This window comes from Momordica charantia (assembly GCF_013281855.1).
Source record: "Momordica charantia cultivar OHB3-1 chromosome 9 unlocalized genomic scaffold, Mcharantia_2.0 BLBB01000009.1, whole genome shotgun sequence".
Lineage (NCBI taxonomy): Eukaryota > Viridiplantae > Streptophyta > Magnoliopsida > Cucurbitales > Cucurbitaceae > Momordica > Momordica charantia.
The window spans coordinates 7,398,999-7,413,481 of NW_028275167.1; the positions used below are offsets into that span (position 1 = coordinate 7,398,999).

The 14,483-nt window shown below is 36.5% G+C and overlaps 1 protein-coding gene across 4 annotated transcripts; it reads right to left on the minus strand.

Annotated features, from left to right (window-relative positions):
- Positions 1-1,468: 1,468 nt before the first annotated feature.
- GAUT6 (galacturonosyltransferase 6) lies at positions 1,469-14,215 on the minus strand. Of its 4 annotated transcripts, XR_015787233.1 has the most exons (10): positions 13,765-14,215; positions 13,634-13,668; positions 13,302-13,340; positions 13,124-13,214; positions 12,977-13,029; positions 11,343-11,659; positions 10,788-11,145; positions 10,046-10,567; positions 9,382-9,926; positions 4,684-9,243 (listed from the first exon to the last, which is right to left on the minus strand). XR_015787233.1 is itself a non-coding variant. In XM_022300129.2 (9 exons), the coding sequence occupies exons 1-9, from the start codon at positions 13,874-13,876 to the stop codon at positions 1,738-1,740; spliced, it is 1,803 nt and encodes a 600-aa protein (XP_022155821.1). In that variant the 5' UTR covers positions 13,877-14,212; the 3' UTR covers positions 1,469-1,737. The 4 variants fall into 4 exon arrangements, 3 of the variants coding, with proteins under 3 accessions (XP_022155821.1, XP_087973730.1, XP_087973729.1); XM_022300129.2 differs by lacking the exons at positions 4,684-9,243; positions 9,382-9,926 and adding an exon at positions 1,469-2,013 and having other exon boundaries at positions 13,765-14,212; XM_088117604.1 differs by lacking the exons at positions 4,684-9,243; positions 9,382-9,926 and adding an exon at positions 1,847-2,027.
- Between the last annotated feature and the right edge of the window lie 268 nt (positions 14,216-14,483).

A 14,483-nucleotide genomic window follows, 5' to 3' on the forward strand; every position in this document is an offset into this window, starting at 1 on the left:
TACGGGTAAGAAAAATGAAATGAGTTTGTAACATGAAAAATAATATATTTATTAAAGCAAACCTATTTTTTTATTTAAAAAATTTTAATTTAAAATCTAAGGACACTAAAAACATACCAATGTTTTTTTCGCAAAATTCAAATAAATTTGAAAACAATAATTAGAATAAGATGAGAAGATGAGATCCATAGGACTTGTTTGGTTAGTAACCTGCATTGTTTCTTATTTCTTATTTTCATATTCACTAAATGAATATGCAATTGGTAGACAGATTTATTTTGTAAAATTGATTCTGAAAACAACGTTTTACTATACTTTAAGAGTTTTCAGATTTTGAATTTGAATTTAAAATGCATAATTACATTAAAAAAAGATAAAAACTTTTATAAATATTTTATTTCATGTTATAAACTCTTTTTTTTTAAATTAAAACATGTAAAATATAAAAATATTGTAAATTATATAATATTGTAAAATAATAATTATTAAAATTTTTAACTAAATCTTGATAAATTAATTAATATTATTTAGATTGAACTAAATATTTAATTGGTAAGTACAACTAGTTACAAATATATTTCTAAACACCAATTCAACAATTTTTTAAATTGAAATTCAATTTCTAAATGTACTACTAAACACATATCTGAAAATACTAAAAACAAAAAATACAACTCTTTTTTTATTGAATCTCTTGTTTTCAGATTTATGTTTTTTCCCATTAAAATACAACTCTATTTTCTGGCCAACCAAACACAAGTTTAACAAACTGAAACTTAACCTACTATATTCTGCTCAACCAAACAAACTCATACTTAATAAACCCAGGTTTAACAAACATCTTCAATCCTGCAAACCAAACATCCCCTAAGCTAATTATGACTTAGTTAAGCGACAAGAATCGCCTAGCAATACTCGACAATCCTCAAAAGCTAATTTTGATCCCGTTAAAAATCATAACTCATCCTAGTAAGGTTCCAACTCAGTTTAAAAGCAAGACAATCAAGTAGCCGAGAACCAATACGATGAAAAATTATGTGATGACATGTTTGAAGGATCTTAGCCCAGTGTAGAAGCAATGTTGAGTCGTGGGACTTGGCCTAGAGTAGTGGCAAGCCGACTAGAGTCGTGATCAAGCCAACATGCATGCACAAGCGACATGCATGGCAAGGAAAAGTCAAGTTGCGCACATAGTTATAAACACTTGGCTTGAGACTAATCCAACGACGAACGAGAAGATGCTCATTAGTTAAAGTGAATGTCCAAGACGACTTCATGATGCAAATAGGAAAATGCTCGGTTGAAGAAGAGGAAACAAACCTCGCCTATAATTCAACAAAGTTAAAATGTACAAGAACCAAAATGTTATGAGATAAATGACTAATGGTATATTCTATTTTAACCTATAAAAGCATGTCAATACTGCAAAACAAAAATAGAAAATAAAAAGCACAGAAAAGGCAAAACCTATGAAAAGTGTCTCCCAATTCCTTTTATGTACAAAAAGCTAACCAATCAAAGGTGGAATTTCTTATTTTTCAATCATTACTATAATTCAGCTCCCTACAAGGTAATGGTGAAAGAAAATACATATTTGGGGGAAAGAATCAGTTGCAATTTACATGAAGAATCGTAGAAGTAGAAAGAATGGAGAGAATTTTTGCAGCCTCCTAAGAAAAAAAAGTAACTAAATCTCACATCTAATCGAACCTCTAACCTCTGTTTCATGGTTATTAATTACCCGTGGATGTTGCACTGTTGCAAATATGGGTTGTTGAAGTCCATGTGTCTGCTCCAAAAATATTTGTACTCTCCGAATCCAATGTCTAACCATGGCTTCCGAACACCGTCGTAGTGTATAACGGCTGCCTTCTCGATAGTGTCTGGTGGCACTGTAGAGTCGTGGCCGAGTCCAAGCAGATGCCACCGCTGCTCCAAGGCCGTGGTCTGGTTATAAAATGTGATCCACCCCAAAGGCAAGCTTCCACCCTTCAAGATCGGCCGTTCATTATTCTGCATGCATATAGCTGTGAGGAATGGGGGAATGTGCATTTGAAAACCAACTATGAACAACAATAGAGATTAAAACAATAATCTTTTTGTAGTATCTCTAAAGACTTCTATTCGTTTAAATGATTTTTTTTAATGAGAAACAAACTTTTCACTGATATAGGAAAGGAAAAAAAATGTTCAAGGATACAAATTTCTTGGGAGTGAAGAGATTACAAAAAAAAAACAGAGAAATAAAGAACAATTGACATACAAGAGAAATAAAATATTCATAAACAAAATATCTTAAAGAGAACAACAGACTAATGAATTATAGTTTTAAAATACTACAAGCATAAAGTATTTTATAAATCGAAATAACGAAGTATACAACTATTTTTGTATGAAAGGCTCTTCAAAAGATCTATCGCTAAAACAGGTGATAATCATTGGCCCATTAGCTTGATGAATGGAGTCTAAAATTTCAGTAGAAGTTCTCATGGAAAGAATCCAAAAACTCCTCCAAAACACAGATTCAGATAACCAACAAAGACAGACAAATTATTCATGCAGTTCTAATCACAAATGAAGTGGTGGAACAAAAGAGAGATAGAAAAAGGGTGGGGGTCATCAAATTTGTTCTTGAAAAAGCCCGTGAAAGAGTGGATTGTCAGTTTTTTTGACAAGATATTGGAAGGAAAAGGATTTTGTAAAAAAAAGAGAAGGTGGATAAGAGGATGCATTACCGATACTTCTTTCCATCTTTCTTAATGGGAAGCAAAGGTTGAAATTAAAATCTTTCAAAGGATTTATAGTACTGTAGCTGAATCAATGTGGACCAGAGTTAAAAGCTAAAGTAGAATCTTTCAAGTGCAAAGTGGGAGATTGGCCTATGACTAATCGGCTACTGTTGGGAGGGAATCTAACAAAATTGACTTCTGGGATCCCATCATCGATATAGAGTGCAGTAGAAAGTTGATGAATGGAGGAAAATTTTAATGTCTAATGGAGGTGATAACCCCTTATCAACTCAGTTTAGCCTCGCTTCCCTATTTACTACATGTCCTTGTTCAAAGTATCTTGAAATGTAGTCAATATCTTGGAAAAGGCTTTGAGAGACTTCCTTTCACCCTCTTGCTCTATAATTTTAATGTCTAATGGAAAAGGCATACAAAAAACAAGCCCACTGTGGGGCACCGCATACAAGATCTTGCTCTACAACTCACTTTCGGTCAAGTTTTTATAAATCATGGTAGTACCAGCTCCGTTAGTTGTCACATTCCAAGATAACGTATTTAGGGCCGGGTTGATGGCAATAGGATGTGCAAGCCCAACGCGATATGTCACAGCTAGTTATACTTGGAATAGCTCCCTTTTTGGCAAGCAGGGCCTTATGTTTTGTCCTCAAACCCTTGCTATCTTCCAATGGGCTCAACTTTGATTTCCTCCTTCAACCCACTGATGACTTGACACTCCAAAATGAGCTCTAACAACTTTGATAGTGGAGCAACAAACAAACAATGATACTCTTGAAGGTGGTTTTGGAAGAAAAACAAACAAAGTTTCCCATGACGTCACCTCCTGAATTAGTTGAAATATTTTGAGTAACAAATAACAAAATTTGTCCCAACATCTTATAGAATGCTGTCCTTCAATCCATTGATGCCAAGATCACACTCTCCATCTAAACAAAGTACAAAGTCTCAAGTTTTTCTGCTATTGTAACCGATTTATCACAAATAACGTTCAACCCTAGGCAACCAACCATCAGGATTTGTTCCATAAAGAATTGGTACCTCTAACTTCTTTAAACAAATATCCATAAGATTCAAGAGAAGTATAGAATTAGGGAAAGATTGAAGAGTACCCCTTACTCTCCCAAGTTCCAGCTAACACACCAAAAGAGTTCCCCTTGCCATGATCCTCCTCCATCTTCTCCACAACAACTGAGATCTTCTCCAAGATACTTCTCAGTTGTTCTGTACGCCAAATTCCCTCCAACTTCTTGATGAACTCCATCTTGCTATCAAGTGATAAGTTCAACTCCCCACTCAACTCAACAAGCTCTTTCTCATTTAGTCCTTCCTCTCCACAGAATATGGAAAATTGGTGGGGCTTAATCCAAGTTTTCCTTCTTTTATCGGGCCTTTCTTTGAATACAGTCAAGACTGCAGTGATTAGGGTAAACTGTAGTGCTTCAGAGGTCAACTTTTGGGCAGATTCTTTTGGGGGTAAGGCAGATTCTTTTCCCTTCATTTATTTGGGTTTCCCCCTGGGAGGTAACCATCGGGCACCTAGCTTTTGGGATGTCGTGGTAGACAAAATACACAAAAGGCTACAGAAATGAAAAACTTTGCTTTTATCGAAGGGGGGCGCCTTACTTTGGCTCAGGCGGTCTTGAATAGCATACCCGTTTGTTTCTTTTCCATCTTTATAGCCTTGTCAGTGACAAAGACGATGGAGAAAATCATGCGGGACTTTATATGGAATGGTGGAAAAAAGAGATCAATTGGGAACCTAGTGAAATGGTCATGGACCACTTTGCCTAACCAATAGGGAGGTCTAGGGATAGGCTCTCTAAACCTTAGGAATAAAGCTCTCCTCATGAAGTGGTTGTGGCATTTTGCAACTGAAAAAGATTGCTTCTTGAGGAAGATTATAGCCTCCATCTATGGAGAAGAGCTTTTCGGGTCATTGTCCAAGCCCTCCAAAAACTCATCTATAGGCAGACCGTGGATTGAGATTCAAGGAACTAGTATGGCCTTTAGCAACCTTACTTTATTCAAGGTAAATTCAGGCGTGTCAGTGAGATTTTGGGAAGATAGATGGATTGATTCTTCTCCCCTTTGCTTTATCTTTTCCAGATTTGTACGCCATCTCCTCCAAAAAACAACAATCAGTAGCAGATTGCTGGATCTCAGAGGCCATGACTTGGGATATCGGTATGAGACGGAATCTCTTTGATAGAAAGCTTGATAGGCGGGCTACCTTTACTGAAAAGCTGGATGGGGTGGTGATTGGCCAAGGAAGGGATACCATCTGGTGGAAAGCAGACAGCAAGGGCTCTTTTACAGCAAATTCAGCCTTTCTTGCAATCACTTCTCCTTCTCCCAAGCTGACTTCCGCAACAGCTTCCCTTATTTGGAACTTTAGGGTCCTGAAAAAGGTTTTTTCCTTTGGACTCTCTACTACAAAAGTATAAATACAGCGGAGAGTTACCACATTGGTCTCTCTCTCCATCCATTTGTGGCTTATGTGTTAAGGCAGCGGAAATGGTGGATCATCTTTTTCTTCATTGTTCTTTTGCGACTCGGGCTTAGCACTACATAGCTTCTCTCCTAGACTTGCTTTTTGTTTACCTAAGAAAGTGGATGATTTCATTGCTGAAGGCTTTGGTGGCTCCACTCAAAGGAAAAGCCTACGTCTTTTGAAATTGTGCTGCAAGGGCTCTACTTTAGCTTCTTTGGAAGGAAAGGAACAGTGGACTTTTTGAGAAAAAAGAGACCCCTTTTGATTCTTTTTGTGTGAATATTAAGCATACAGCTTCTTGGTGGGCTTCTATCCACAAGAAGAGTTTTTGTAACTATGGCTTCTTTTTTATTCTGCAAAGTTGGAATTCCGTGATTGTATAGATCTTTAAGGGAGGGTTCTCTCTACCCCTCTGCCTCTAGGTTGTTTTTGTGTCTTAGCTTTGGGCCCTTATTACTTTTCAATACATTTCCTTTGTTTCTTATAAAAAAAAAAAGAAGTTTAGATTGAAGGAGAGAAGTATAGCCACTGTACCAAGGTAAGTTTCAAGCTCTTTCTCATTTGTACTTTAACTCCCACCATTTTCTCTTTCACAGCATAAGTATGATCTCTATTGTTATTTTCTTGTTAGTGACCAGTCCCTAGAATCGAACAACTCTAGTAACACTTTTGCTTAAGGCTGAAGCCTGCTATTATTTTGAAAGTAAATAGAGAAGTATAAAATTAGGGAAAATTCAAGAGCTCCTCTTGCTCTCCCTACTAGCTAACACATCAAATGCATACTTCCCTCTTCTAACAAGGATCCTAAATAGCCACCATATACATCCACGTTTTGTCTTCTTTTTTTTTTTGATAACGGGGAGTCGCAGTATTGCTCCCCTATACCCAGGGGCACGAGCAACCGCACCCGCTCTAAGGCCTAGACCTGGGAGACATTAAGGGTTTTTGGTATTAAGCTCACCAAAAAATTCAAACTTGAGACCTCTAAGCCAATATGATCAAGAGACCTCAAACCTTTGCCAACTAGGCTACCTCTTGGGAACATATCCACGTTTTGTTTTATGCCTAACTATTAGTTTAAAAAGAAAACGATACGCTTTACATTATGCAGACTCATTAATCCTCCAATCGATATTCTGGTGTCCTAGGCGTACAGGAACCACACCTGAAAGTCTTCTTCGGATTCTGCTCTCGCAATTCTCAAAGTACAAAGTTTTCCCAATCAATGGATATCTCTTTGAGAAGATGGAAAGCCCTTTCAAGAGCCTGAGAGAGGGATCCAGAATCTGAGGAAGCGACTGGAAGGGAAGCAACTGGCCCCGACTGCTGATCTTCCGAGAATGCCGTGTCGTCCAGCAAAGCCTAGAAGAAGGTGACTCGCACAGACAGCTGACTCGTTTTCAATAGAAAGGAATAGCTTATCGAATCAGTTGCGACACGGATGGGAATGCAGATGTCCTTTCATAGATTCTCAAACCTTCGACAGAAGAAATCAACTCTCCTTTTAAGATTTGCATTAATAGTAGAGGGCCTACCAAAAAAACCTTTGCTCTCCTATCTCTCCTTTTATAGGAAATAAATATTCTAATATGAAATACACAAAAGAGAACTTTGCTCTACCATCAAAATGCCTTTGGGAATATCCTTCAGGGGAAAGAGAAAAAAAAAAGCCTTTGGCATTGGGCATACCAAGTAATGGATCATTTATTCTTATGTTGTGAATTAATAGCAAATGATGGTATTTCCTATTCAAAAGGTTTGGCATTCAGTGGTGCCTCCCAAGAACCATTCAAAATACTTTGTAGATGATGACACTATCTGGGAGAAGGTGAATGTATTTGCTTCGGATTGGAGCTCCTTTTTTAAAGAGTTCTATGATTTTCCCCTTTTGATCATTTATACCAATTTGAGCACTTTTATGTAAGCTCATTGGCAGCTTTTGGGGATTTCTTACCCTCTTTTGTATTCTTTCATTACTAATGAAAGTAACTCTTATTTTAAAAAGTAAAAATAAAAATCAAAGGTTCGATATAAATATAACCTACAAAGAAAGCTACAAGAGTATTGGACTATAAAATTTAGCTTGCCCTGTTCTAAAGGACTATCACAAGCCAGCATATTGCCGTAGGGGAGTACCAGTAAAGGTTAAAATGACCAAATAAGTATTCCAACCCTTAGTTGCAAAAGAACATTGAAAGAAGAGATGATTTTGGTCTTGAATTTACAAATAAAGCACCATTTTGGGGACACAGAATAGTTGGGAAACTGATAGAACCCAAAATATATTGAAATATAAAAAATATACGAGCTATAATATAATCCCAAGTATTAGAGGTACTTGGACCTTTCCTCTCTTCAGATATCACTCGAGACTAAACCTAAATCAATGCTTGCCTTCCTCAATTCCCACTCCCTCTATCTATAACAAATCTCCAAATAACTTCCCCAACTAATTACTAATATACCCTTACTATTCTATTAATCCCCCTAAATACCTTTAAAGGTCATTCCTGTCAGAAACCTTTGCCAAACTTTGTTGCAAGTGCTCAAGTGGTCTTGGACAAGGACCCAAGAAAAATAAATTTCACCTTTTTTTAGAAACTTTGGCTTTCCATTTAGCCTTGAGCCAACAGTTTTCAATAAGTCCATCCATATCAAAAAGGGACGTAACAAGGACTACAAGTAAAGGAGCCACAGAAGTCCAGAATTTACCTTTTAGAATCCAGAGGAATGATAAAAAGCAACACCTGGAAGTAGGTTCAATAGAATACCACATTCAATAAATAGCCCAAGTCGTTAAGCTTCCTGATATAATCAAGGTTTCAACCTGCAAGTCCTCATTACTCAGAGACTAGCATTGGTTGGCAGAATAATTTCAAGAGTTCATAATTCTGTGAAGTCTACGAAAGCAACCGGAGAGAACTATCAACTATCATTATTCAGGATGAATCCAGAGATCCTTCCAGAACAAAATTCCATTATTTTTACCAAGCTTGCACCTATGCTATTTATCTACGTGCAGACAGCATTTTTTACTGTAAGGTCATGGGTTTCTTGTCGGTACACCATTTTGGACAAGCAAGCCAAACCACTAAGAACAATAGAATATTTGCTAACAATGGCTTTCCTCCATAAAGCATTAGTTTCCATCATAAACTTCCAACTCCATTTAGCAAGAAAGGCAAGATTCCTCTTTTTGAAGTTACCACTTACAAAGGCCACCTTGACCCAGAGGCAAGGAGACTCGACCCTAATGGGCTGTTTCTCTCCCTTAGAAGTTAATAATCGAACTCTCCAAGGTCTAAGCAACTTTGGAAGAAATCTTAAGAATAAGTTGAACGAAAATGGAGATCCTAGATAGGGTAGCATTAGAGAGAGCGAGACTGCCACTTTAAGAGAGCAAAGTGCTCTTCCACTAAGAAATTTTTCTGGAAATTCTTTCTTCCACCAGTTTCCAGAAATGAACATAGGATGCCTTCCTCTAAATGTCACTCCCAGGCTGAAAAGAGGCCAAGTCCCTCTATACACCCCAAATATTAAGCTTTATTCTGGGCTGAATAATTATCAATGTTTATGCTAATGAAGGTGGATTTGGGAAAATTAACCTTGAGACTTGAGATTAATTTGAAGAGGTTCAGTACCTTAAGAAGATTATTGAGCTTGTTATAATTGCTTTAGATATAAAAGGGTGTCATTAACGAATATAAGAGGGTTGACTGAAGATTGTGAGTACATCCACCAGCATCCACCATCTATTGGTTTGAGACTTTGAGAGAACTCTCTTGGTCTTTTCCATTTAAAAAAGGGTGTTTGAAATGCAGCCACAGATCCATGAAATCTACTTGGACCAAAAGCCTTTCTTGAGATGCACTTCCAATAAGAATCCCAATCTACCATGTTGTGAGCTTTAGCAAAATCAATCTTTATTACTCATCCCTTCTTGTTCTCCTCGCCCTATAATCATCCATAATCTCATTGGCCAAAATGATGGAGTTTAGAATTTGCCTATTAGAGATATAGAAAAATCAATTAGAGTGAAGGCTTTCTTCAATCTAGAAGCTATTTTTCCAATTAGTTTAACACCTCATCCAATTAGTTTGTAGAGAAAAAAGTGACAAGGCTAATAGGATGGAAGGCAGTAACCTTGGAGGCCCTGATTTTCTTTGGAATAAGGCACGAGGAAGGGAGAAAGGAAGAATGAACAACCCATCCATTTGATCCTTGCATAACATCTTTTGAAATGTAACAAGTACCTGATTGATAAACTAAAACAGTACAGAAGTGGCTGGAGATAAGGTAGACTTAATTAACAAGAAATTAAGAATTATAATACCATACAGTAAAAGTAAATGGATATGAACTGTATCTATAAGAAATTTCACGGCCTAAGAAATCAGCAGGATACTGAAGACAGGAAGATATGATCAGTGTTTGATGGGTATATTCTTAACAAATGGAAATTCTTTTGTAGAGCATACTTTTTGCTCAAACCACAAGAAATTCTGTCTTCACAATTTGCAAGGCTCTTCTTTTGTAGTTTTTTGAGGGCAGGAGCTTCCTCTATCCCGGCACCAAGGCTGTTTTTCTCCCCATTTCTTTTGTTCTCATATATTATCTTTCTGTCTTTTTTTTTCCTCAGAGAGAGACAGAGACAGAGACAGAGAGAACCTTAACACGATAGAATTAGGCTGAAAAGTAGTAAACGTTAACAAGGTAGACAATGACTACTAATTTACAAACTGGTTAAAATAGTTGCATATCCAGGAAAAATAGCACGTAAATAAAGCAGGGACATCAATTTCCTTACCAATCGTAGATATTCATGGTAGAGTGCAGTTACACTTTCTTTCCTCCACCTTCCGAGATTGAAGAGGTTCATTCCAAATGCCCATGTGCATGCATTTTTGTTGAATTTATTAGCAATCAGTGGATCTGAGAAGTTGACAAACATATCCATCCGAAGAAAAGAAACTTCACTTTCTTGACAAGTTTCAACAGCAACATTTACCTTCCCCTTCATATCAACATCCCACAAACCAGATAGATCTTTTTGCACCACCACATCATGATCAAGAAGCACAACCTTACCCAATGAAGGGAAGATATTCGGCAGATAGAACCGAAGATAGTTGAGTTCAGAATTAAACCTTGGGTCACTAGAATTTTCCGTCTTCCATCCTAAACGATACTCCGTGGATAGCCATTTAAAATCTTCCATGCTCAGGACCTCGATTGTGGCTTTTCCGGGAGGATTTAGTAAGAACCACATGGACATTGCTGGTAAGTTCAATGAATTGGTCACCAAATGGAAGACAATTTTCTCGGGTTCCTGCCAATTTAAAACAAACAATTACAAGTATTTTCAGAGAAACTGTCCCTAATAAGTAATAACCATTTTAAAACTGTGTGAAGAGATCACATCCAGACAATATACAACCTTGAGAATTCCCAGTACATATCAAGAACTAGAATCTTTGAGACTTTATATTCTAATTGAGGTAAAAATAATAACGTTGATTGTGATGCTCAAAGGGGAAAATCATGGATACCTTAGCACTTGAAATAGTGGAGTTTACAACAACTGCACAAGCCAAAACATTGTCAGAGAAGACAGCATAATGATGCAACTTAGAATCATGCAACTTCTGCTGTTCAAGCAGCTGCCTCTCTGAAGGTTGCAAAGCAAAATATTCAGAAGTCAATCGCATTGACAGACAATGAAAGCCTTTAGGGGTGGTTCTTGCGGCAAGATTAAGAAGGTAAGCAGCTTGTTTCTTTTGCGTACGAACTTGCTCTTCAGCATTTTCAGTCATAGCTCGAAGCTTTGAAGCCATAGCTGAGCAGTCTGGGAAAGCATGGCCCGCTTTTACTAATGAAGACTCCATATTTTTCATTTTCTGCAGAGCACTACAAATTTAACTGGGTTTTAGATGAAACTCCACCAGTTTAGCTTCTCTTCTAACAAAAAGCTGATATCATTTTCCGTACACTAATGTAGCTCCTAGACATTAAAGCAACCATTCTGCTTTTTCTTCATCATTTTTCAAGATTTCTTTCAAACTATCCCAAAAAAATGCTAAAATGGCAATGAAATTACTATTTACCTCTTTGTCAGAGCTGAATCCATAGTAGCTTCATCAACTGCATGTTCTAACTCTTTGATTCGTTGCCTTAACTCTTTCATCAGGTGAGAATTACTACTGGGTGGGGCAAAACTTAGGTAGGCTTTGGCTCTTATTAGTTGATCTTTGATCTCCTTTACCTTAGAATCTATAGTTCTAGACTTAGGTACATTCTTATCACGCTTCACAGCACTCCGATTCAATTGCTGATGTTTTTTCTCTATCTCCACATCTCTCACTCCCCTTGACTGAGAATGCACAGAATTATCATGTCGTTCTGTTGCCTTAGAAGACTGTTTCTGCAATCAAAAATTTAAAACCAATATTAAGCTGAAGTTAGATATTTATTCTTTTCAGTTCACACATGCTAGAGACTAAATTCACTGTTGCAGAACATTTGTGCTTCTAATGGTTCGATTGGGAACATAATAACAACATAAGTGAGGAACAAGAGTTGAATAACATAAGAAGAGCAATATGTTCATGGATGATGTTGCCACCACTTATACAGAAATTTGAATGTTGACAACCAAAAATTCAGTTTTATGCATTGCAGTTAAGTATTGCACATAGTGATTCGTTCAAATCAAAAAAATAATATGCACTCTTGACCATGCTCAACAAATTCAAACTTGATGCTCATTATTTCTGCTGGTGATATGACCAAAAGGACATTAGATTTTTAGAAAATTACAGATTACACGCTTAAACGGTAAAAAATTTGCCATCAGATGCACCATATTAAGGAGATTATTACTGTAGAATAAATATTTTTAATCAATTAACCAAAACATACCATACATCATGAACAGATCAAACTTATATGAAGGCTTCAGAATATTCAGCATCATTGAATCGAATAAAAGATCTTTAAATTGACATAGCTTAAACACATTGTAAAAAAAGTTAGTAAAAGATCTTTAAATTGACAGTTTATTCATAAAATAAAAAAATAAAAAAAAAACCAGACTTTTTGTTCAAAAAACAATTGGGCTAGATAAGAAATTCAACTTCAAATTATCAACACATGCAAGCAGCCAAATGTACGAGTATACTGACAAAACCGGAACTCAAGGGAAGACCCTATCAATTAGAAGAAAACCTCCGACTTCATAATGAGAGAGAGGTTTCTTTCGTCAAGGAAGCCTATTTAGAAACATTACAATAAACTTTAATCCAAGTATCAATAATTTCTCTAGTTTTATATTTAAAAGTGCATGTATTCCTTCATATTTATACCTTCCAAAAGAAACCAAACCATGAGTCCAATAATCCATAAAGTATTTTCCTTGCTTCTAAAAAGATGTAATTATATCAGAAGCTGTAGCATACTCAAAATTAAATTTAAAAACAGTAAAATTCATTTGCAACTCCTAAAATAAGATCGTAAACAAAAGTTTTGCAATTATCAACAATGGCAAGTTTCTCAAGAAATTGTTTTGCACCAGGATAGTGATCATTGCATTGAAGAATGAAACAAAAAATCTACGAAACTAAGGCATTACACTCCTAGTATAGCCTAACGTCACACATATACATTTCAAATATCATTGGGAGGTGGCAAGTCTAATTGGTCACCGAGAATCAAAAGCATTTGTGGAAGTGGAACAGAGTACCTTTTCCCCACCCTCGAACCGTTTATCCTCATTTCCCTTACTGGGTTCACTTCCTGAAGTTCAAATGGACTATTTTAGAATAAGGCAAAATAAATAAAAGAAATGAGAACTGTAGGGGGAGATTAAGATACAAAGAAAAACACTTACTGAAATTAAGGGAGTTAATTCCTTCTCTAGAATGGAAATCTATATCTTCGAAAACAACAGGTTTAGGCTCTTTCAAGCCTTCACCCGCTTCCTTCATGACAATGACAGTATAGATCAAATTCACTAACCATAGAGTTCAAAACATCCTAGTGGCAGAGTAGTATATAAGTCAAAATACCTGTCTGATTGAATGAAGTGCTTCAACATCAATCCGCTTCTGCAAAGAACAATATTACAAGAGGAAAAATAAGAAAAAAAAAACGCCTTCAATCTTGTTATAACATTCATCGTTATCAAACTCCATTCCAACACTACGAAGCATCACATACGATTAAAACTATCTCACCGAAAACGAAAAAAAATTCCCAGTGAAGGAATAACAACTAAGCCTACGCCAAAGCCAAAAACCACTAGACGCCAACATTTCTCTCATTTCAGTAAAATCGTTTTCCTCAGAAACTAAAAACAGAATCCATAACCAAAAACCAAGATAACAAAAAATAGCCATACCTTGCTTGATATATCCTCGATGAAATCCCGGCGCCCTGAATCAGAACAACCAACCAACAACCCAAATCAATCAAACCCAGAACCAAGAACAAAAAAATACATGGAGACTCCAATAGAGTAGTGAAACGGACCAAAAGAAGTGATCGTCTTGAGGCGTTGAGAAACGAGAACCAAAGGAGCAAGAACAGAGAGAGAGAGCAGAGAGAGGATCAGAATCCTCTGGCATCGACGAAGAAGCTTCATCAACGCCCTTTCCTACACTGGGAAAACCGATCCCGACCCAAGATTCCTCAGAAAAACCATAAAAAAACACATTCAAACTCTGCTGCCGGCGGAGGGAATTGATTCGCGGGATTGCTTCAACAATACGGAATACCAGAGGGAGGAGGAAAAAGGGGGGAAAGGGAAGAAGTTGCTCTAGGGTTTAGGGTCAAGCATTACAAAATTCCCTCCCCCTTCTTTAATCGCTGTAGAGAGAGAGAGAGAAATGTAGAGAGAGAAAGAGAGAGAGAATGGAGAGAAGAAGAAGAAGAAGAAGCTTGCTCTCGGCCATGTTCGGCTGGCTCTGTATGTGTGTTTTGTGTGAGAAGTTTTTTCTTTTTTCTTTTTTTTTTTATCTATTTTTTATTTTTATTTTTATTTATCATAATTTCTTTTTTTATTTAAGGAATTTTAAAACAATTTCAAATCTGTCATTTTTATACTCTGATGCGGACAGTGGTGGGCCATGCTTGAAAAATATAATAACAATATTATTCTTATTATGGAAAAATTTTCAAGAACTTAGATTTTGTAAATACTTTTTAACGTTGGTAAACTTCGCATCATTCCACGAATAGTGCATGAAATA

Excerpts from the sequence above, each read along its gene's own strand:
- GAUT6 (XM_022300129.2), bottom strand. The coding sequence starts at position 13,876 with ATGAAGCTTCTTCGTCGATGCCAGAGGATTCTGATCCTCTCTCTGCTC. Across the intron at positions 13,215-13,301 it reads CACTTCATTCAATCAGACAG|GAAGCGGGTGAAGGCTTGAA; the intron begins GTATTTTGACTT and ends ATTGTCATGAAG. Across the intron at positions 10,568-10,787 it reads CCACTATTTCAAGTGCTAAG|GAACCCGAGAAAATTGTCTT; the intron begins GTATCCATGATT and ends TTAAATTGGCAG.